Source organism: Empidonax traillii, unplaced genomic scaffold, assembly GCF_003031625.1.
Source record: "Empidonax traillii isolate 1590-97213 ecotype Southwest subspecies unplaced genomic scaffold, ASM303162v1 scaffold169:size887049, whole genome shotgun sequence".
Taxonomy (NCBI): Eukaryota; Metazoa; Chordata; class Aves; order Passeriformes; family Tyrannidae; genus Empidonax; species Empidonax traillii.
In genome coordinates this window covers 191,360-213,795 of record NW_020955362.1, presented here as the reverse complement: position 1 = coordinate 213,795, position 22,436 = coordinate 191,360, and the positions used below count along the sequence as shown (strand labels likewise).

Sequence of the window (22,436 nt, the reverse complement as noted above, 5' to 3'; positions counted from 1 at the left end):
ATATTCTCACTGAGAAATGTCAAATCACATACCTTTCATAGTTTTCATATTTGGTGGCAAATTTAGGTTACTATGCACTACGTATTGTTTTCAGAATAAACTTCTATTTCCAGGGGTGATGTAAGATGAAAGTTATGAAATTATGTCATGTACCTAAGAAACCACACTTTCTTAGATGTTTCATTAAAAACATTATTACAGAAATTCAAAAAATATTTATAATATGTGGTTTAATTTTTTTCAAAGGTGGGAGCTTGAACTTAGACTTTTAATTCATGTATAAGTGTGTAAAGAAAATAATTAGGATTTTCAATATGCCTGTAAGGGAATACAACTGGTTTTCAGAAGAGTTATCAGAACACTTGCAAATCAACCAGAATCTACTTAAATGTTCCCCTAAACCTAATTTTGAATACTTAGATATGAGGATTGCCTTTTTGTTGCAAAATTGAAAAACAATTCATTTGCATGTAAATCAATGTATTTCATTACATATGCAGAACTTAATAAAAGCCAGAATTTATCCATCATAAAAAATATGCCCATGAGCTGGAATCTAATGTATATATTTATAACTCAAGTTAGCCTTTGACATATTAGCAATACTTGGGGCCACTTCCTTTTCCAGAAGGAAAATTACTGCAGGAAAAGTGTGGCAAAAATAGGTTGGTCCAACCCCATTCACATGGAGCAAAGGATAAAAAAATGACAGAGTCTCTCCTTCCTTACACATTCATTTCATCGTAGAATCATAGAATGGTTTCGGTTGCAAGGGACTTTAGGGCTCATCCAGTTCCAACCCTCCTGCCGTGAGAAGGGACACCTTCCACTTGCTGCCTAAATGGTTGTGGGGAAAAAAAGACTCCAAGCCAAATTAGGTAGGAGATAAGATAAGGATACAAAGGCTTTAATGAGCCCCCAGGCTTTCTGGAATACCTCTAATGGCTGCTCCTGAATACAGGTGTTCACAGTTTTTATAATGATTTTCATCCAATCCCTGTCCGGCCACCGCCCAGGTTCTGCCCCAGGCATGCCTCTTGGGAATTGGGTCTGGGGGCGTTTTGGGACCTTCTACTAGGCAACTAGTGACAGGACAAGAGGATATGGCCTCAAGCGGCACCAGGGTAGGTTTAGACTGGACATTTGGAGAAATTTATTCACGGAGAGGATTGTTAAATGCTGGAATGGACTACCCAGGGAGGTGGTGGAGTCACCATCCCTGGAAGGTGTTCAGGAAACCACTGGACGTGGCATTTAGTGCTATGGTTTAGTTGACGTGGTATTTGGTCAAAAATTGCGCTCGATGATTTCAGGTCTTTTCCAACATAACTGATTCTGTGATCTGTAACTCGTCAGAAGCATCATATCTGTATTCCCTAAGTCAGTGAGAACACGACTTTCCAAGCAATCCCTAGGTAGTTTATTTCTTCTGAATCTCCACCCATCAGTCCGTGGGGGTTTTTTGCACGTACAGGGAAATAAAAGTTATTTATGGCGAGTTTTTGTTTACTTAACGCGACTCAACCCACAGACGCCCAAGGCTCCCCCACAGCCCCAGCGCGGCCCGGCTGCCCGCTCCTGCCTTAGGGGGCGGGGCCTCGCCCGCTGTGGGCCAATCAGCGCCAGGCATGGGCCAGCCCCCGGGGCGGGACTGGCTCGGCGGGCTGTCACTCGCGTGACGTCACCGCCCCGCCAGGATGAGCGGGCATACCGAGGTATGGCCGCCGGCAGGGTTCTCTGAGCTGTCCTTGTTGCCGGTGGGGTCCAAGTGCTTGTGTTCCACTGGGACACGGGGGGTTCTGCAGCCTTGGCAACTGCCCTTCCCTTCTGAGAAGTCCCCGGAGCTGAGGAAGGCGGGGCGGGGTGGGGTGGGGTGGGGCGGGGTGGGGTGGGGTGGGTGTGCTACCGCCTCTGCCTTCCCCGGAGAGGCGCATCCATGGCTGGTGGGCGGCTGAGCCCGCCTGGGCTGGTCCTCCCCGAGCAGCGACCCGGAGGTCGGAAAGTGCGGCTGTGGCTGCTCTGCCCAGCTCCGTGTGCAGGCGCCTCTGCCATCCCCTTGTCTGGCATCTCCCACCACTCCAGCCGGGCAGAGGCTCTGGCAGCAGCAGCAGCTCGGCCAGGCCGCCGCCAACCTCCTGCCCCTCTGCGCAGTTCCCCTGTGGGACCGCTGCCAGGGAGAGCCTCTGGGAGACAGTGGCATGAAGTTGGGTTTCATCGCAGCACCGGGGTATTTGCCTTTTTGTTCTCAGAAGCTGCAGCAGGAACACGTATGCTGTGCCGTCCAGCTCCCTTTCGTTCTGCAGAACATCAGCTGGTCCCATGTTTGGTTCTGCTCCTCCTGTGAAGCTGGCAGCACCTTGCTGTCTCCTGTCCCCGGGGAGAGTTCAGTCCTCGACTGTATGCAGGCTGCTGTTCCACAGAGTGGTTCCCGCTTTGCAGTCTGGAGGTGTTTGCTGGGCTGTGTCTTGACGTCACATATTGTGGTTTAGGCTGCTAGTTAGCTCTGGAAAAGCTAGACATAGATACATAGAGAAGGTAAGGATCATTACAATTTATGCTTTGAAGCCAGGGATGCTTCATTTTCTAATGCAGCACATAAGGTGTTGAGTAATAAAGTGACTCGCCCATTTTTACATGGAAAATCTTTGATCCAGGGGTAGAGTTACTCGTTTAGTACTCTTAAATGGAAGAAATACAAGCAGGCTTGCAACTTTTGTTTATTTCTTGTCTGATTTTAGTTCATCATAATGTGAGGCCTGGAAACATGCTTCCTTTTTTTTTTTTTTTTTTTTTAATAATATTAGGGTTTGTTTCATTTCTAGGTTAAAGTGAAAATACCTTTTGGAAACAAATACCTTGATGCTATCTTCTCTGTCCCAGAGAAGAAATCAACATATGGAGTGATTCTTACCCATGGAGCTGGAGGAGATATGAATTTCCCTCACTTACTGTCTCTGGCAGCCTACCTGGCATCCCATGGAGTTCAGTGCCTGCGGTTTACTTGTAAAAGCCTTAATCTTGCTTACAGAACTAAGGCTTTCAAAACAGTTGTGGTAAGAAGTGACCAAATTCTGCCAAAGCTTAAATCCATTGGCGGGGTCTTCTAGGTATCTTAAAATTATGGCCAAACGTTAGTCAAGGAAGGGCAGGAAAATTGGAACCAGTGATTAACTAAATGGAGTGCTGTCTGTACACAGAAACAGCAGAAGCAATTCTTACATGGGCAATAGCTGGAACAGCTTCCACAAGTGTGTGGGTTAGAGTGCAGGGAGAGAAAGGAAAGCTTGAGGAAAAAGCAAGGGTGTTTCCTGGGAAAGTTTACAGCTTGAGAAAAACTCAAGTGTTTGGGATGGAAACAAGAGGTAGGTGTTTTGGGAGGGCTTGGTGAGGGGTGGGGGATTAAGAGAAACAGCTTTGGAAGTAGTTTTGAGAGAAGTTGATCTGGGAGTTGTTCTGGGTCTCTTAGGCTTGGAAGCTGGGAGAAGCAGACTTTTGGGAAAGCGTAGGGGACTGGGTCACGGCAGGATTTGAAGCAAGAAAATTTGGAATTAGCATATGAGAGCCCTAGAACCTAAGCAATCTTTGATTTCAAAATCAGTTTAAACTTCTATATGCAGGTGTTTCTCTCCTGCTGCTGCTGCTACATTGTTAAAGATGCTCCTACGTAATTAAGTTTTGTTAAAATAAGGAAGTTTTTGTTATAGTAGAATCAGTTTAGATGATCCTCCTGTTCTGGAGCATGTAGGAAGGAGTGGAAATTTTTTCCTGGTTATTTTGTGACTTTTAGTGGGGCATGGGAAGCACTTTTCCTTGAGCATGAGGCAGTTTTGTAGGGGAACAAATTCCAGTTCTTAAGGAACCAATTTGTATATCACTGTGATTATATGTACATTAACTTGAAGTCAGACTTTTCTGTCTTTAATTCTTTTTGAAAGAAGCACAATGTTGTTAGTGAGTTTATGTTAATATGCTGCTGTGTAAAGGTAGTTTAAAGGCCTCTGCTAAGATAGCATCTGATTAGTTATCTCCTAAAAAACTGAAAAAGTTGTTGCTGAATTTTATCTTTTCTGTCAGACTTAACTGATCGTGTCTCAAACGTTTAATTGGAAATACATGATGTGAATGAAGGGCATTTTTGGGTAACTTATTTTGCCTTTTGATGGGCCAAGAGTGTGTATGGCCTCTGTTACTATGACTAAGTTGATACACGGTAATCGCTCATGTTTTGGTAACTTGATAGGGCACCTGATATTTTAGACTCGCTGAGAGCTAATGTGAAATCGATTATGTTTATGTTGTTGCTTCAAAATGTTATGAAACCATTTGTGTGAAAAAACCAAGAGAGCAACTTGTATGTATCTGTTCTTTGTTTAATCTAAACTGTTAAAAGTGCTTCCAATTTTGTGTTTACTGGCTACAAACAGAAGAAATCTCCAGCTTTGTAATTTTGACTTGTAATGCTTCTCTTTATTTCTTTAGGAATACTTAAAACTTTCTGATGATTATAAACTTTATGGTGTCTTCCTTGCAGGTATTGTTTTATTATCAATAATTTTCTCTCTTACACTGTCTCCAGTAATAGCAGTCTGTAATTGTTCCAAGTCTGTCCCACTTTGCTGAGAAGTGAATGAACAGATGTGGGTAACAGGTTTCTGTCTGATGAGGGAACAAGCTGAATAACCTCCCAGTAGTGGGTATTCCCTGGGGAGAGCTGGCAGTCGAATGCTCTGTAACCTTCATTAGTGGATCATCAGCCCTCTGCCTGCCCTGGTACCATGGGTGCCAAGCCCACTTACAGATCTGCATTTGGGGGTCTTCCCCTGGAGCTGAATGTGACCAGCCCTGGAGCTGGTGGCTGTGCAGGGCACATGTGCAGCTGGCTTGAGCAGCACTGCTGCTCGGGTCACCAGTGGGAACGTTCAGCCTGCTGCTTCCATCGGATTCTCTTGAGAGCATGGCTGTCTAGATCTATTCACCCTTCTCACGGCGCCACAGGTCTTGCTGTAGAGGAGGAGGGAAAGAGCAACAGATTGTATTTTCCAGGTACTTTGGGAGGAAAACTTACTTATCTCTGAAAAGTGACAGGGCATGAGTTTTTTGGTAATCCACGTGTACTTTTTAACTGCAGGTCTTGAAGAATTCTGGTTACGGGCAAATGGAAAACAGTTTTCCCAAAACAGGTTTTGGTAATTAAAACCTTGTGTGAAAAGGGGAGTAGATGGGGGTGATTAGGAATAATTTGATATGGGAAATTCAAAACGTTCTCTGACTAAGTGAAACAAAATCTGTAGTTAAATTGCAAGTTAATCCCACTGGAATCAGCCCCTTGCAACACTCAATTACAGAGCATTGTCAGCTCATATGCCTCGTCTTTGAGGAGATGCTTTGATATTCCCTTGCTGTCACTGACTGACCTCGTGCTACAGGTTCATACTTAATCTTTTTTTTCCCCCTTCTACTTTCACTTTTAGGTTGAAGTTTGAGGTGTGCATAAACACTTGCTGGTTTTGGGTGTAAGGTGCATAGAACTTTGTTTTAATTTGAGCAGATTGGGGTTGCATGAAAAGAATTATACAAGATTATATAATAGTTATCTCAAATTTCAAGGCTCTGGAGCTCAGGACCTGTCCCTCTCTTCCCCCTGCCCCCAAGATGGGCTGTATCCGTCCAGTATTGCAAAGGATCCCTCTTCATGTATCTTTTCTTTCTTTTTCCCTTCTTTTTTAAATGGGGACATGAAATCATAATATACTTAGACAATTATTTTAGCAGAAAACATTGAAATTAAGGTTAATATTTTTCATGGAATAAAAGAATAAAAGCATCACTAGCATTTCTTACTGCGGGTACACTGGAATACACTCAGTTGGATTGTTTTAGGAGTTGTTTACTCAAAAAGAATGTGAATGAGGTGACAGCAGATGTACTTTTTTCCCTTTATTTTTACATGGGAGAAAGGCCGTTCCATGGGCTCACGAGCTGCTGCCTCTCTGATACGTCAGCTTAGCCAGAATGATGATGGTGATGACTTCATTCGAGGTCTCATATGTTTATCTTACCCACTGCATCGACCAAAACTTCAGTCCAAGCTCCGGGATGAAGATTTATTGTTTATCAGGTGTCCAGTGCTGTTTGTCTCAGGATCAGCAGATGAGATGTGTGAGAAAGTGAGTACCCTTGTAAATCCTGCTATGAAAGGGCAGTCTGGAGGAGTAGAAATGAGCCAGAGTGACATCTGTACGGTGTACCTGATTACAGCCTTCTCTAAATATATGTCTTCTGAAGGAAGCCTTGGGTAGGAAACTTCACTGGACATAAGGAAGCCTGGTGGTGCTTTCCTTTGCTACTTAAAAGCTATGGATCATGCTTGATCTTCCACTTTAGCAAAGTCATCTTTGGGCCACTGAAATACCACTGATTTAAGTGTTTTTTATTGTACAAATTAAAAGCAGAAGGAATGAGTTGTTATTTTAACCATTTCAGATTACAAAATGTATGCTGTACTGTGCTACCAATTTCATATTTGTCACATTTTCATGACAAATTCTTCTAGCAAAGCAGTTCTGGCTCAGAAATCAGGCTTCTATGGTAGAAACTGATATTTTTGTAGAGTTGAAGAACAGGTGTGCAGAGGTGAGAACACGGTGGTTTTCTGCCTCATTTTCCTGCAAACACCTATCTGTTGAACAGGTCAGCTTGAATTTGGGAGTGTGTCCAACCAGCACTTTCCATGCCTGGACAGCTTCTAAGGAGTCATAGTGCTTTTGAGAGGAATTGTCACCAAAATGAGTCAGACTAGCAACCAGCAAGATCCCTGCAGTGCCCTCTTAATGGGGAAATCTTTAAGAGTTTCTGAACTGGTTCTTTGATCTGTTTGCTGAGAAAGTGCAACAGCATCAAAGTCAGTCCCTAAGGAATTATATTGCTATTCAGCCCCTACAGACAAACCTGACTTAGGAAGTATCTGTATTGCTAGCACTACCCCCTGACAATAGAAGTGGATTCCTTCGTCATTTTGGGGAAGGTGCCTGCACAGGGCTGTAACCTTTTCAGTTTTTGAAGTTTTAATTTGCTGCTATTCTGTGTTTGAGTGAGGGCAGACCTTTGAGCAGATCCTGTTGCTGAGCACAGCATTCATATCATGAATACAGAATACATCCTGTTTTCCTATCAAGGTGTTTTTCATGTGCACACAGATCCATTTTGTTTTTAAGAGCTGCCTATCAGGCATTACACAGGCAAAGCGAGAGACATCTAGGAGTTGCACAGTTTGTAGCAGCTGATTCTCTAACTTTTTAATTCTTATTTTCTCCATAGCAATTGCTAGAAGGTGTGGCAAGCAAAATGAAAGCCCCTAAAAAAATCCATTGGATTGATAAAGCCAACCATGGGATGGCAGTCAAAGGACGAACAACAGACGATGTCATGGAAGAAATAAATGCCCAAGTTTTTTCATGGCTTAGAGAGAATGTTGAACTGGAGCACAAATAATTTGCAGTGTTTATGCAGTATCTTCATATAGTTTTTCCTAAATATGGCAAAGTAAGAGTTTATTATTTTTGAGAGGCGTATTTTTTAAAACATCTTCTTAGAGGTCTCAGTGCAAATGCAAATAAAGCTTTGTATAAATGAAAAAAATATGCAAAACAATAAAGAACTTCTTGAAGGACAGAAAATATTTCATATCATGGCAGCATTTTTTTCTGTGTTTCTGTGCAAATAACCGTATACAACACTTAGGAATGCAGAGCACTAAGTAAATGCTTTTGAATAACATTTGAAGTAATATACTGGAAAATATCTACTTAGCATAGCTTTAGGTACCTTCAATTTCTGAGTACATCACTGATGCTCTACATGCTTGCAATTAAAACCTACTGATTTGTAGAATTCTACCAGCACATCCCTTGAGGCTGGCGGGCCTGGTGTACTCACCTGCCTTGGTGCCACTCCCAGATGCTGAGAAGAATCTCTCACGGTTCACAGTGTTGCCACCTCAGGGAGCCAGACTGTGGGCCTGTGTGGGGAGGCGGAGGCAGTGCAGGCACAGCTGGGCAGTGGATCCAAGACTGGGTTACAGTTTTGAACAGTCTCCTCCAGACACGGCCTTTGTGTAAAGGACTGATCACGGAGGCCCTCTCATAAATACTGATAAACCACAAATTGTATTTATAGTGATGGAGGAGCTCCTGCAGCAGGAAGCAGTTCTGCCTCCATTGTGACCTGCTGCACAAGGCTTCTCTCCAGAGGGCTCTAAAGAGGCAGGCCAGGGTCTGGACCTCATTACACATTAGCAGGGGCAACTCAGGTCCTTGTCTGAGCTCTGACATTGCACAGCAGATGAAACACTTTGTGTGTGCAGGCAGCTGCAGCCTTCCCCATTAAGGGCTATGAGTAACCTGTGGGTGTAACCAAAGCTTACAGCAATATATGAATTGTGTTTTTCCTTCAGGTTAATAAGATTTATTATGAACCCTTTTTGAGAATACTGATCCTCTCAGAAGGGTCAAGGTTATGGTCTGAAAAAGAAGCCTTTGGGTAGATATGTGGTGTGGGGAGCAAATGTACAATTCTCATCTGCCCTTTTTTGCAGAACATACTTCTGAAAAGACTCAGTATAACAAGCATGAGTAAAAAGTATCTGCATCTCCAAGGTAACTCGGGACAGGAATACATGACTGATACAAACCTGTTTTTTATTAAAAAAAAAAAAAAAAAAAGTGTTTGAACAAGACTCTGCCACCACTGCATGATAAAAAGGAAATAGGACGTACTTTGTTTTCTTCCGTATGTTGATCATTATATGGCAAACTTCGTAATATCCACTGACATTATCCACTGGCATATTAACTCAAATTTTTCTTCTTTTTTTAAGAAGACAGTCTCAATGTAGGCAAGTACTGAAAAAAATTAATTCCTTTCTGTCAGAGTTCATCTTTGGCCTGCAGTCAAGAAAGAAGAAACTTGTTTCAGTTAACTGGAAGCTCAATTTTTCACTGTCTAGTCCTGCAAATACATCAAGAAAAGTTTCTAAGTTTGATAGGTGTTAATGGCTTGGCCTGGTAACTGATACCAGGGGCACTGAGCAGCGCCTCTCCTAGGGGGGTTGACAAGAACTGAAGACACTCAGCACTTCATGTTTAACTCTGCACGTGCTGTACCTTTTTTCGGTGGCAAGTGCACGGGAAAAGGTCATCATCAGGCTGTGGCACCTTCTCCATTCCATCTCTGATTTTTGGCTCACTCACTTGCAAGCTGGCATATTCCTAGTTTAAAAAAAAAAAATGTATCATTAAATCATAAACTTGTTAGATTGTATGTCTGGCTGTAAATACTGCACCAACCAACTCAGCTGAGTAATTCTATAAAAACTCTGGGGTACACAGTCTGTCACTCCACACTGTGTCACAGACAGGGTAAGCAGACACTTAACTGCAGAAGGGAACCCCTTCGGGTGCCTCACTGGAGTTTTGGTACCTTGGTGCTAATGCACAGATATTTTCAGCTGTGGTTCACAGGGCGTGCATCTAATGTGGAATTCTTTGATCGTTGTGGGCAACATATTCTTGCAGATTAGATCAAGATTTATGGGATCCGAGTGCTTCTCAAAGCATCATCATAGTCTTAAAGGGTTTCACAGGATATAATTGAATACAATGTTTGTAAACCGAATTAAGATTTTAATTGCTGCTGCTTGCTTTGTGGCTTCAAGTACTGGGCTGCCCAATTTCCAGCAGCTCTGTTGCCCTGAATTCTTTCTCTGTGATTTCTATTTTTGTGCCAGTAGCCATTAAAAATATACTGACCTGGAAAAGTTTGAAGTAGTAACAAAAAATGTGGTCTCCCATGAGATGGTTTCTTGCAAATTCTTGTCCAGATTTTGCAATATTTTTTGCCTGTCAAAAAAAATATTGCTTTGGTTTTTTATTATTCCCAAAACTAGTATTTATTTGAGGATGCCAGTGTTGGTTATGAAGTTAAGTATGATGTTGACAGTTTAGGATAACTTAAATAAGCATTTTTAATTTAAATGTTAAGGCACTGTTACGAAAATGTTCCTAATTTTTTACAAAGTTTAATTTCAAATTAAGGGCAGTATTATGTATTTTTCAAGTGGTTTTCTCATTTGTGGAGTTGATGAAAATAATGTTTAAGTTCTTCTAATATTTTTTTTGTTTGCTTTAAAGAAAGGCAATTTTTGTTCTCTTCTAGAAACATTACTGAACACTTCTAAATGTGTATTTACCTCTTCATCATGCTCTTTTGCCCACTGTAGTTTTTCTAGTAGATCACTCAGGTCACTTTTAAATGGAATATAATGTTTCCATGGCTGCAGCTCATTATAGAAATGCTCATAGTATATGGAGTCTTGCTTTAGCACCACACTGTTTCCTGCTAGTAGATAAGGCAATCTGTATGCTGCCACTGTGCCATCAATATTAATTTGATATTTATACTGGAAAGAAAAGGACCACAGGTTATGAACAAACACAAGATCCCAGTGGCTTGGTTAGGTTATATGATTCTGAGGGCACTGGTGTTACTGACTTGCCGATATTGAGACATGTAGGATTGGCTAGGCAAGCATCAATGTCTAAGTAGGTTTTATTATTTAGGTTGGAATTCATCACAGTGCAGGGTACACACAGCTGCCCTCTTCGTCAGTTAAGTTCTCTGGGAATTCTTAGACGCTCATCCTCTGATGTGAGGGTAGATGTGCCACTTCATCCACCGATTTTCCCACTATGTTAGTTATGTTAGTAGTCCTGATCGCTGAATCAGGAAAAAGAAATAAAAAGGAACTTGAAGTTATATAGATTACACAAGGTTCTACAGAACCTTTAGATGTAAATCAGACATAATTATCCTCAGTGTAAGAGCTACATAGCAGTTAATCTCCCTGGAGGGATGTCTATTCATGCTTGTTACTGGTGTTGTCCTGAAAAACTAAAACCCACATTATTAAAAATAATATATACTAAGTTATTTGACAATGGGAAAGAAACATCAAGAACCTAGTTCAATGGAAATGGTTAGTGGCTTACCTTAAAAAAATCAAAAAATGAAATGTGCTTAACAATGGGGCCATAGAGGCTTTCATCATGTTTAAAGAAAAAAAAGTTTGTGAAAGCAGCATCTATGGTCTCTGGATATTTTCTGCTGAGTTTTACAAGCTCAAGCCTCTCTTTGCGGCTGTCACGTCCTCTCCAGAACGCTGTGGTATTCTTGTCTTCCCATGATGGGCCAGTGTTGGCTTGAACTGACATCATATCCAGACTGACTCTGGAGGAGAAAGAAGTGATTTAATAGTGAAGCCTGCTGGAAATATTTTACATTGCAATTACTTCAAAGTACCAACAAGCAAATACCAAAGATGAAGGTAAGTCATGAGCACACCATGGTCTGCATCAATATCAGTATTTTGCAGCAATAAAACCAGATAACAGATGTTAAGTTCATAAGCGTGTGGCATGACAGCATCAGTTCAACAACATGGCATGTGGAAAGAGTACCTGGCAATTGTTATGGAAAAAAGTAGGTAAAAGTGGATATGTTTTCCAAACACGTGAAAGTGATGCAGGGTAAAATAACTTGCTTAATACATCATATTTCACTTCCTTAAAAACGTTGCTAAATTAAAACACATAAACTGGGAGGGCAGGAGGTAGCAAAATTAGAAAAAGTCTTGATAATAAAAAAAAGGAACATGAACTCAATGCAGTGAAATGATAAACAGTTTCAAGATGGATTATAGAGATCTCTTAGAAGCTGGCTTGGCAACATTTCAGGACAACGAGAGAACAGTTGCCAAGCCTAATCATGATCAGTAATTAAAGTGGGAGATGGTAGCTCCTAGTTCAAGAATTCTAGCTGTGTTGGGATTTTAAAGGTACAGAAAAAAGGATTCTAACAGAATCAGGAATAAAAGACACCTGGCCAGTCATCAACATGTTCGTGCAGGGAGAAACAAAGCAAACAAACCAAATGCCTACCCTTGAGAGATTCTAAGTACTATTAATTTTGTTTTTTTAAATAAATGTTAATGTATTGATTACACAGTTATTGCCTACCTGCAGGGTGCCATTGTCTCAATGAATAAATGAAAACAGTTAATACACTGTTAATATATGTTATCTCTATGGAAAATCATTCACTGTGAATTTTGTGGAAAGTTTAAGCAATTTCTTACCGTCCCATAGTCTCCAAAACTGAGTCTGTTAAGTCATATGTTGGCATAACGATATCTTTTGACTCATTGGACCCACACCACGAGAAGATGGGGTGCAGGTTCTGTGGGGACTTCCTTTTCTCCAGAGGCCAGTCCCCCAAATTAACAAAAAATTCTACATCTGGCATTTTCACCTAAACAGAAGCAAAGTAGGCACAAGTGCAATTTAACACAAAGCAGTACTCTTCTGCTGGCATCTTGTATTTTGAAAGCAGGAGGAAAAAATAACCAGGAGTCTAATATACTTAATATACCTGTAATAAATCATTAGACTTCAGAAACATGTTAGAAGTACTGAGACTGCAGAGTAAAACCTACAAGATAATATCTTTTTAAAAAAGTTTTGTACAAAGTCATGTAAATGCTCCCTTTTTTTTAAGGCATAGGAACACCCCCTTTTAGAAGTTGGTTTCTTTACCTGATTGGCCACACAATCTTTGTATCAGGCTAGCACTGGGATCTAGTAAAGAGTTGTATAGTTCCAAGGTAAGTTGAACCACCTTGTTACTATGTGGGATATTGCTATTGGGTGGTAAATTAGTTTTCTGTCACATGAGCGAACTGATTCACCTTGTGTCTGCAGGATGCCTAAATCCAACAGAAGAAATGAACAGCTATGATGGGAAGACCACATTTAGTCAGCACTGGGGTTAATTATTAATCATAACATCCTCACTTATTTTAAATACTCTGCAGTATGGAACCATTGCTGAAATCACTGTCACAGCTAAAAAGCAAGCAAAATACTGTTTGTGGCCAGGAAGCAGAATAGAGGGCATAATTTTGCAGCTGTATGAAACTGTGATGCACTGCAATCTTGAGCATTGCATGTGGTTTTGGATATTTGCAAGTGAAGTAAGAGAAGGAACAAAGAAAGGCAGCTTTATACTTTTCCAAAGAAAGGACCAGCTGCCTTGTGAGGAAAAACTGAAAATGGTAGGACAGTTCAGTCTGGAAAGCAAAAGATGACATATGGCTGTGTTTTACAGAAACCTGAGGGTACATATTATGTCAGTGTAGAACTCATGTTGTATCTCAGTTCACTCTTAATTTTTAAAAAAATATAAATCTCTACTACATCCCCCTCAGTTGCCTCTTTCAAAGCAAAAGAAGTTAATAATTTGGCAAATATCAAACACTCTCCTAAATGGTTGAAGATAGTCTTCTTTAACTCGACAATACAGGAAGAGGCAGATACCCAAAGCAGTACTTTTTGCCTTCAGGTGGACTGAAAACGTTTCGTTGTGTACCTTTTGTGGGAGTTCTAATCCTCAGCACTAAACTTCATTAGCACAGTGCCATCTAATGGTTACAATGGGCATACAGCCTACAAATTGTATTTTATCTACATCTTCAATGGCAGAATCATTCAACAGGTTATACCTTCTTCTCCAACCAAAAGATATCTTGTCATTCAGTGACAATGTCTGGACAGAAATTTACGAGGTATTTAATGGGACTGAGACAAACTGTGTCTTCTAGATCTGTAAACAGTTTCTGTCTTCAGAGTTAGCAATTCTTTTTCAATGTTCAGCCTAAATTCCTTAGACGCAATTCAATTCCATTATTTCTACTGACTACTGACACCAAGAACAGTTTACTTCCATCTTCTGCAGAGCAACCTTTTAGATAATTAAAGGCTACATTCATGTCTTCCCTTAGAAACTGTTAGATGAAACAATCCCCATTTAAATGATTTTTCATTTGTATGTCTAGTCATTCTTACCACTTTCCTGTGCAATGTCAGTAAGTGGGCAGTCTTTCTTATGACAATCATGACAATCAAAGGCAGACAGCGTAGCATAACTGATCCATTACTCATCCTGAAGTTGGTTACTCTACATTTCTTTCCCATGTTGTGTTTATGCATGTGGTTAGTTTTCACAACAGCATGCTACTGTTGACTCATATTACATTTGTGATACCTTAAACCTTCACGCTTTTCTGCAGAAAATTACCACGCACCCTGTTTTAAACAGCTGTCATAACTATATCACTTTTCCAGCCTTTGTGTAGTATCCTGCCCTTGTCACTTTATCCATTTTTTCATACAGTATCTCTTACTTGTTAAGACAATTTAAAGTTATAATGCTGTACCATGAGGTGCTTGTGGGTTCTTTCATTTTTGCTATCTGAAAATTCAGTAAGCATATTCTCTAGTCCATCATTCAGTCAAAATATAACTAGCTATTAAATGGTGATTGAATCTATGATAAATCTCTGAAAAATATGTTTGTGACACCTTTCACATCTCTGGAAACACTGACAACAATTACTTAAGTAAGGCTTTCCAAGCAGGTTACATTAGTTTCTTCTAGGCAAAGACTTCTATGTTGTTTGTGAGAAACTTGTGAGACTTACCCCCAAAAGCCTAAAATGAAGATACTTAACATCATACAGGGAAACTGTTATCTTGTTATAGAAGGAAATTACAGTGCTGTGACTTATATTTCATGATAAATCCATGTTGTTTCATACCAATTACCTTATATTTCAGCTACTTACAATGTGCTTATTTTTACTAAATTTTTAAGAAACCTTTCTAGGTGAACAACTCCATACTTTAGTAGTTCTTCTCTCTTTCTTCTCCCCTTTTTAAGGGGTCAGGCACTTTGCCTTTTTTCAGTCAAAACCAGATATTAACTTGGCTATATTAATATTTCTCTTTCTACTTATTTTATGTAAAAATCACATATTTGTGTGTGCTGAAACTTCAGCCCTGCTATATTCTGTCACTGTGTACATGCCAGGTATTTTTCCAAAGTTTCCCTAGGAAAGAGTCTTCATGATGCTTTTTGCTTATACATCAAGGGAGTTTCCCCACACCCCACCTGCTGGGCTTTTGGTACTCCTCCTTAATTGAATTTAATGAAAAACGATATACATTTCCTAATTTTTTAAGTCATCCTGTAAAATGTACTTGCAAATTTTCTATTAGATGCTACAGGATGATTTATTTTGTCTACAGAAAAAAACCCAACACAACCTGTTCCAGATTTATCAAACTCACCTATAAAAGCCTGCTATTCAATTAACTTTTGTAATACTCTGATCGATGGCATTCTAGAACATACCAGCTTCGAACAAGGAAAATCCATCTGACCTTTCCATTATTAATAAAAGAACTGGAGCTTTTTAACAGAAACAGCAACAAATATGTAGAAGTGCATTTGTTAAGCCCAGGCTTCTATAAATTGGGACATACAGAATGTGCAGAAATACTCACTTTTCTTGTCAAAGAAAGCAGTATGGCATCCATGAAAATTCTGAAGCCAACATGTTCCCCATATGTCTTTATATAAACCTGAAAATAAACAAAGGTTTTATTGGCCTGGTGTTTTCATTTCTGAGAATAGCTGGCACAATTTAGAGCTCTTTTAATTGCTTAGCAACTAATCAGACAGATTGTAAGGCTGTACAGATTTACGAATCAGCTGGGAAGCTTTAGAAATCTCATCACAGAAAAGTGACAAAAAAAATGAAAAATTACAAGCTTTGCCTGCTTTTTTAAATATTCCAGGTCTGTTTCATGGAAACAGAAACTGGTTGCCTATTTCTGTGGTGTTCCATTGTTCTCATTTCCATATAAAACTCTACTGAAGTACAGTTTTGTTAAAAAGAAGTGTAACTCTGATCCTTCGTGGAGCTAAAAGTAGTATTTCCTTACCTCAGAATAATGCATGATGTAATTTATTAATGCACTCCAAATTAGATGATTGTGACACTTCACAGTGATATTATTCAGCGAGCAGGAAACTGAATTAGCATTTAGGAGACTTGGATGTATGCCCAGTACTCATATTGATTGCCTGGAAAGTAATCTGCCTTTGCTGTGTTGCAGTTGTTTCAGTTGTAACGTGGACAAGAAGCACTCACAAAGCAGGACAGATATTGCTGAGCTCATATACAAACTGCAAAGTATTCAAGGACAGAGAAGCAAGCGAAGAAACTTTTACAATTGGGAACAGCCAAACTGCCCAGCTGCATGATTTGCTACCAAGTTCCCACATGGACTTCAGATTAACCCATTCCATACCTCATTATCTTTGATGGTGTAGTGACACAAACTCTGCCTTTGTCCAAACCTCTGCGGAATTTCTTTTGCAATCTTATCTGGATCAACAGTGGGAAAATTTGCTAGGTCTCTTTGAATCTGTGGAATGGTATGAGGGCAGTTCATCTCTTCCAGCCATGCACTGCTGTCCTCCTGAGGGCAGTCACAGTTTTCATGGTAAATAGGTCCTATCAGGAACAGAATTATTATTTTTAATAAATCATACTACTGACCTGTTGAGATCACAAAAGAGGGTTAGGCACTGAACATTCATTGCTTAGGGCCAAACATTCAGCAACTCTCTGAATGGACATGTTTGAAATTTTTTTTAATTCCAATGGAGTCATGTCAACCTACATCAGTTTCTGTGTGAGCCCTCTCCATGTATTTGCTAGGCAACAGCTTCACAGCATTTGCTTATTTTTATTATTTTAAACAGTACGCGTAGGACACTTACCCATAATTCCAATGGAATTTGATAGTTCAGAAAAGTACTGAGGTCCCAAAGAATCCTATGCTTATCTGAGAAGACATTCTGGGACACAGTTTGTGAGAAAAACTGTGACAGGAAATCTGTGTGTTATGCTGCCTCTTACCTTTTAAAATATATGGAGACTGTGCAACATGTTTATCTCCAGTTTTGACTTCTATCTTCAGGTTTTGGTAGCTGGCATACATCCTGTATCTCACGAGGAAGGAACCATCTTTCCTGTCTAACACTTGCACACCAACCCGAGTGAACTGTTCATCAGGAGCAGTGATCTTCACCTGGAATGCATTTTCACCTGGTGATGAAGTGAACCTAACCAGAGAGTAAGTGGGAGCTTAATAAAAAAGCCAACACACAACAGGTTTCTTAGTCCAACCAATTCCTTCTCAAGCTGACAGATTTCCAATAACTTCCCTGAGCCACGCCAGCCCTCTTTGAGTACATCCTAACACTCACGAACAAGGCGTAATTTTTCCAAAGAGAATTTTGTTAGGTTACCTGAAACATCTCATGCTGTTGAAGCATAAGGCATCAAGAAGGTTACACTCAGTCATGAGCACACCTCTAAAAATCACTTGGTGCCCTACATGGTGAACAGTGTTGGAAATATGGTCTTTGACTATATGGGAACAGAGCAGCTTTAAAAATCCAGCACAGCTCTTGATTAGTAGTAGCTCAAATATAAAATTAAGGGAAGGTAGAGAGCATGTAGATAAATGGATATATCTGTCCTGTAGGGACAGAACAAGGGGCAAGGGTTTTAAAGTGAAAAAGAGTAGATTTGATTGGATTATAAATAAGAAATTGTGAGGGTGATAAGACACAGAAATAAGTTGCCCAGAGAAGTTGTGGATGCCCCATAAGTAGAAGTGTTTAAGGTCAAGCTGGAGACAGCTTTGAGCTACCTGGTCTAGTAGGTGTCCCTACCCATGGCATGGGGGTTGGAACAAGGTGATCTTTAGAAATTTCTTCTAACCCAAACCATTCCATGATTCTATTAAAAAAAAAAAAATACTAGAACAAATTTCACTTTAGCAGCTTAATAAGTCTGTTATTTTACATGCAGATGCAAAATGCTTTCAGATTACTTTATTTTCCAGGTATTATTTAAGGAAATAAAGAATAAACACCTTAATCATTATGGTAGCTCATACAGGGGGCAAAAAAAAGAATACTAAAAATGCAAATGTCTCAGTAGGGAAAAAACATTACAGTAGGATCATATAATTCAGTGTGTACTTACAATATTTTGGTAAAATTCACCATATACCAAACATAGAAAAATTTCCGTAAAACCAAATACAATAATCTGAAAAATCATCTGAAGTTAACACATATCATTGAGGTACGAACAAAGCTGGTGCAGTCAAAATGCTGCATCTGCCAACTTTCTTCAACCTTTCTTTCATCCCTTTAAACATAGTCCAAAATATTTAGGGAGAACTTCAGATAGAGAAAGAGGTGGTGGGACTAGCTGGACTACAGCCCAACAGCCTGGTTACCTTAACTTGCCCAGATATACTAGAGAGCTGGCAGTTCAATGAAATGAAGGAAATATTTACTTTCCAAGATAAACTGAACTGGCAGCTTCTGGACTCACACAAGCCATGCTGCATCTAATCTGGATGACCTGGATGGAGCATTCCAAGCTCCTCCCTGGGCTGTGCGATCAGAGTTTCTTCCCTGTGGAAATGGAAAGCCATGAGTGTCCTCTGAAAATCATAAAATCACAGAATACTTAGGGTTGGAAGGGACTTCTGGAGATCATCTAGTCCAATCCCCCTTCCAAGACAGGGTCACCTAGAGCAGGTGACATAGGAACAAATCCAGGTGGGTTTGGAATGCCTCCAGAGAGGGAGATTCCACAACCTCCCTGGGCAGCCTGTTGGAGTGTTCTGCCACCCTCAGCGTAAAGAAGTTCTTCCTTATGCAGAGGTGGAACTTCTTGTGTTTTAGTTATGGCCATTGCTCCTTGTCTTATCCATTCCTATGAAGTTTTACCTAAATGGCCAATGGAGTAATTAGTAAATGACCCTAGTGATCTCATGACTACACATGTAGGAGAAATACTGATGTTCCCAACAGTGGAAACAAGCAGGATGCCTGAACATAATAAATTAAATGTATTTGTCACTGTTAAAGTTTTGACGAAGGAGAATAAGCCATAAATTTTTAGCTGGACTAACACATATGTTTTGCTGCTCTCATCCCGTGCAAATCGCGAAGTTGTTTGATACTCCTTGAAAAGATTAACTAGCTTTCACTAACTGATACGCAGAAAAAGTCACGAAAAGATCTCTCAGCCTGCCCCTTTCTACAAGACAACCCCAAGCCCTCCGGACGGCCGCTGCCCGCAGTGTCCCTGGAAAGGCGCCGCGCCCTCACCTCTGCCCCGCGGCGTCCACGGCCTGCACGTAGAAGTACCGCGCGGGGAGCGCCGCCTGGGCCCGCAGCCCGGGCCCCCACACGGCGCTGCGCTCGGCGCTCGGCCGCCCGGCCCCGCCCGCGGCGGCTGCCAGAGCGAGGCACAGCGGCCACAGCATCGGCAGCGCTGCCCTGACGGGGGAACACCGCAGGAACCGGCCTCCTGCCCTCGCCGCGGCGCTGGGGAGTCCTGCCCTCGCCGAGGCTCCAGGGGCGGCGACACGGGGAAGGCGGGGCGGCGCTGCCGGAGCCGCGGGCTGGGCGGGAGGCGGCGCGGGAGCGCTGAATGGAGGCAGCTGGAATTCGATCTGGAGACATTCTTGTGTCACCCGCACTGTGCGACCCGGCCTTGGCAGGGGGGTTTCACTAGGTGATCTCCAGAGGTCCCTTCCAACCTCACTGTGGGGTCCAACCCAAGTCACTGTTCCGTGGTTCTGTGATGTGTGGCCGCCGGTAGGGCAGGTCTGGCATTGTCCGCAGCAGAGGAGAAAAGGGCACCTCAACAGCCCGATGCCAATCGCCACACACGCACCTTCGGTGATTTCATAGCCATTTGTCTGTCAAATAATCCAACCTCAGGATTCCACTAGCATAAAGCTAGTGCTAGTGCTGTGCTTGACTACAAACAGAATCATTCAGGTTGGAAAAGACCCCTGAGAACGTGGAATTCAACCACTGACTAACCCAGCACTGCCAACTCCACTACTAAACCCTGTCACTGAGAACCATGTCTTACACCTTTTGAATACCTCCAGGGGTAGTGACTCGACCACTAACTTGGGCAGCCTGTTCCACTGCTGCACGACCCTTTCCATGGAGAAATTTTTACTTATATCCAATCTAAACCTGGTGCAACTTGAAGCCATTTCCTCTCATCACTTGCTACTTGAAAAACCAACATCCACCTTGCTAGAACCTCCTTTCAGATAGGTTTGTATTCACACATACTCATATGCTTTTGTCATTTAGCTGCAGAAGCCTTAGAAAAATTAAAGCTTCTTCATGGGAGAACTTGAATCCCAAAAAATGCTTTCAACTTTGCTCGTTATTGCTTTTCTCTTGTTAAGGCAAACAATACAGAAAATTGAACCTCATTATCAAGGAGTCATGAATTTCAAAGACATTTTGTATTTTACATTTTGAAATACTGTATGTTTAGAGAAAAGCACACAAAAGTCACTCACTTGGAGAAAATTGCAAGCTGAGAAATGATCACTTCGTTTAACAAATGCAGTCTTTTCTAACCAACAACCTCATTACGAAATGACGTAAAAATTATCAAGCTTTGGCTTTTAAAGACACAGTTTCTGCCCCATGGTGTTCCCATTGCCGTGATTTTTCAGGACATTCAGCAGTTTAGAAGATTTGCAATTTCCAGCCTAAAAATTCACACGGGCCCTATTTTATGTCCATGACCCTTTAGCTCTTCTCCTTTCCCCATCTTTATTCTGTGGATGTGTTATACAGGCAGAAATCATACTCAGCTTGTATTTTGCTGTACCAGAGAAGCCAGTCCCCTCTAGTGGAAAAGAACTTTAAAGATGTTTTTATTTAAAAAGAAATTTGATAGCTATAGAATTCATAGAACATCCTTCTTCCTAACAGGGTGGCACTGACATGTTATAAAGAACACAGCAGTGATGAAGCAAGAGTGACACATTTCCATCGTCCTGATGTTCTCTCCTCCAGCTTTTCTCCTCCACATAAGTGCTCAGGGAATCCGTACAGAGATCTGGCACTATTTGTCAGCACCCAAACAAGTTGTAAGATAAATCATGCAACCTAATTTTAGCCCTGGCTGGCAAAGCCAACGTTGCTGCTACCCTAATGTCTATAATTTGGCTCAGATGAAAATGCTTTGGAGGCAGAATTATTTAATTACATCAAAAGCTGTTGGCCGATTAAGGCTCAACAGGCTTCCAGCTGGCAAAGGCATAAGGGCTGCTCTCCATTACAATAGGCACGTTATCTCAGGTTGAAGCCACATAAAATACTGAAAGCTCGTGTCCAGGGTGTTAAAGAATACATTCAGTGCATGCAGGTAGCTTGGTGTGCAACTGCAGTGCCAGCTGCAGGTTGAGCTCTGGGGGCGCAGGAGCCCCAGCCCAAGGCAAGAGTCTGTGAACTGCCAACCTTTTGCCTAACAAGGGGCACTGGGACCTGTGGCCCATCCAGGGGACCAGACACTCAGAGACATGGCAGAAGCCAACAACCCCCAGACTCACCCTTCCTTAGACTGTGAGGATCTAAAAGCCCAGGGGTCCCTTTGTTCGGGGTCCCTCCTCAGCATGAGCTGTTATTCTGTTATTTAGTTATTGCACCAAGATTAAATTATTTCAAGGATCTGGATGTCTGAGACTGTGCTATGGTAAACCTGGGGTTGAGCTTGTGAGGAAACCTGGTCTGACTGTGAGTGCAGGGGCTGTAGCTGCGAAGGGGCCTCGGCCCCACCTCACACAGTGCAAGCGTGACTGCCAGAGTGGCTGGACAGGGAAGTTTCCCTAACACAGGGGATGGCAAACTTGACTGTACCCACGACTTCTTTCTAGAGGACTTTTTCAACTTTGCTCTGCCTAACCACTATCAAGTAACTCTAGCATTTGAGGACATTTTTCCCATTATCTGCAGCACTTCTCACATAAACTACTGCTGGGAATAGGGGCTCTGTGGGCTGAGACCACTGTGCTGTAATTGCAGGCAGTGAATCTTCTTCAGCAGTACACCATATAACTTTTTCATATTTTTTTATTAAAAATTTTGTAACTACTTTGTTATAAAATCAATCAATTAATATCATGATTGCAGATATTTAAAAATAATAGAATTTTAAACAATAGTGGAAGTACCAGAACAGCTCCAATTGTATCTTCAATGTCACCGTGTTTGTTCATGTTGAAATTACGCTGGGTGAAGGACGAGATGAGAAATATTTTCTGCAGTTCCAGACACTGTTACCTGAAATAAATTTCTGTTCCTTCATAGAATTTTCCAGAAGCATTTTGGTTACATGTACTCTTACTACTGTCAGGGGAAGGAAGAGAAACCTGGTGCAAATAAAAGGTCCTCATGTCAGTCCCGTGTTCTCCAGGAGAACCCAACACTCAGTTATGCTCCTACACCTTTCCCATGCTTAGCAGGAAGATGTAGAAGCGTGACCCCAAAGTTGAGCCAAGGCTTGTGTTGAGCCTGGCCTACCCTATCCCACTTTAACCTAAGAGCTTGGGGCAGCAGGGTCTGGT

The 22,436-nt window shown here is 41.4% G+C and overlaps 2 protein-coding genes across 2 annotated transcripts in view; one reads left to right on the top strand and one right to left on the bottom strand.

The window, feature by feature from the left end:
- The first annotated feature begins 1,636 nt into the window (after positions 1-1,636).
- On the top strand, positions 1,637-7,678 carry TEX30 (testis expressed 30). Its single transcript, XM_027885662.1, has 5 exons — positions 1,637-1,715; positions 2,823-3,053; positions 4,480-4,531; positions 5,959-6,167; positions 7,318-7,678. Exons 1-5 carry the CDS (start codon positions 1,698-1,700, stop codon positions 7,489-7,491), a joined length of 684 nt encoding a protein of 227 aa, XP_027741463.1. The 5' UTR covers positions 1,637-1,697; the 3' UTR covers positions 7,492-7,678.
- Positions 7,679-8,875: 1,197 nt separating this feature from the next.
- KDELC1 (KDEL motif containing 1) overlaps positions 8,876-22,436 on the bottom strand; it is a 14,963-nt gene continuing 1,402 nt past the window's right edge. Inside the window, exons 2-11 of the mRNA XM_027885654.1 lie at positions 19,159-19,493; positions 16,880-17,085; positions 16,266-16,471; positions 15,456-15,533; positions 12,191-12,363; positions 11,046-11,283; positions 10,247-10,456; positions 9,807-9,896; positions 9,162-9,266; positions 8,876-8,942 (exon numbers count right to left, since the gene is read on the bottom strand). Of these exons, the coding sequence (XP_027741455.1) occupies positions 8,925-8,942; positions 9,162-9,266; positions 9,807-9,896; positions 10,247-10,456; positions 11,046-11,283; positions 12,191-12,363; positions 15,456-15,533; positions 16,266-16,471; positions 16,880-17,085; positions 19,159-19,493 (1,659 nt within the window). The 3' untranslated portion in view covers positions 8,876-8,924. The remainder of the gene's footprint in view (positions 8,943-9,161; positions 9,267-9,806; positions 9,897-10,246; positions 10,457-11,045; positions 11,284-12,190; positions 12,364-15,455; positions 15,534-16,265; positions 16,472-16,879; positions 17,086-19,158; positions 19,494-22,436) is intronic.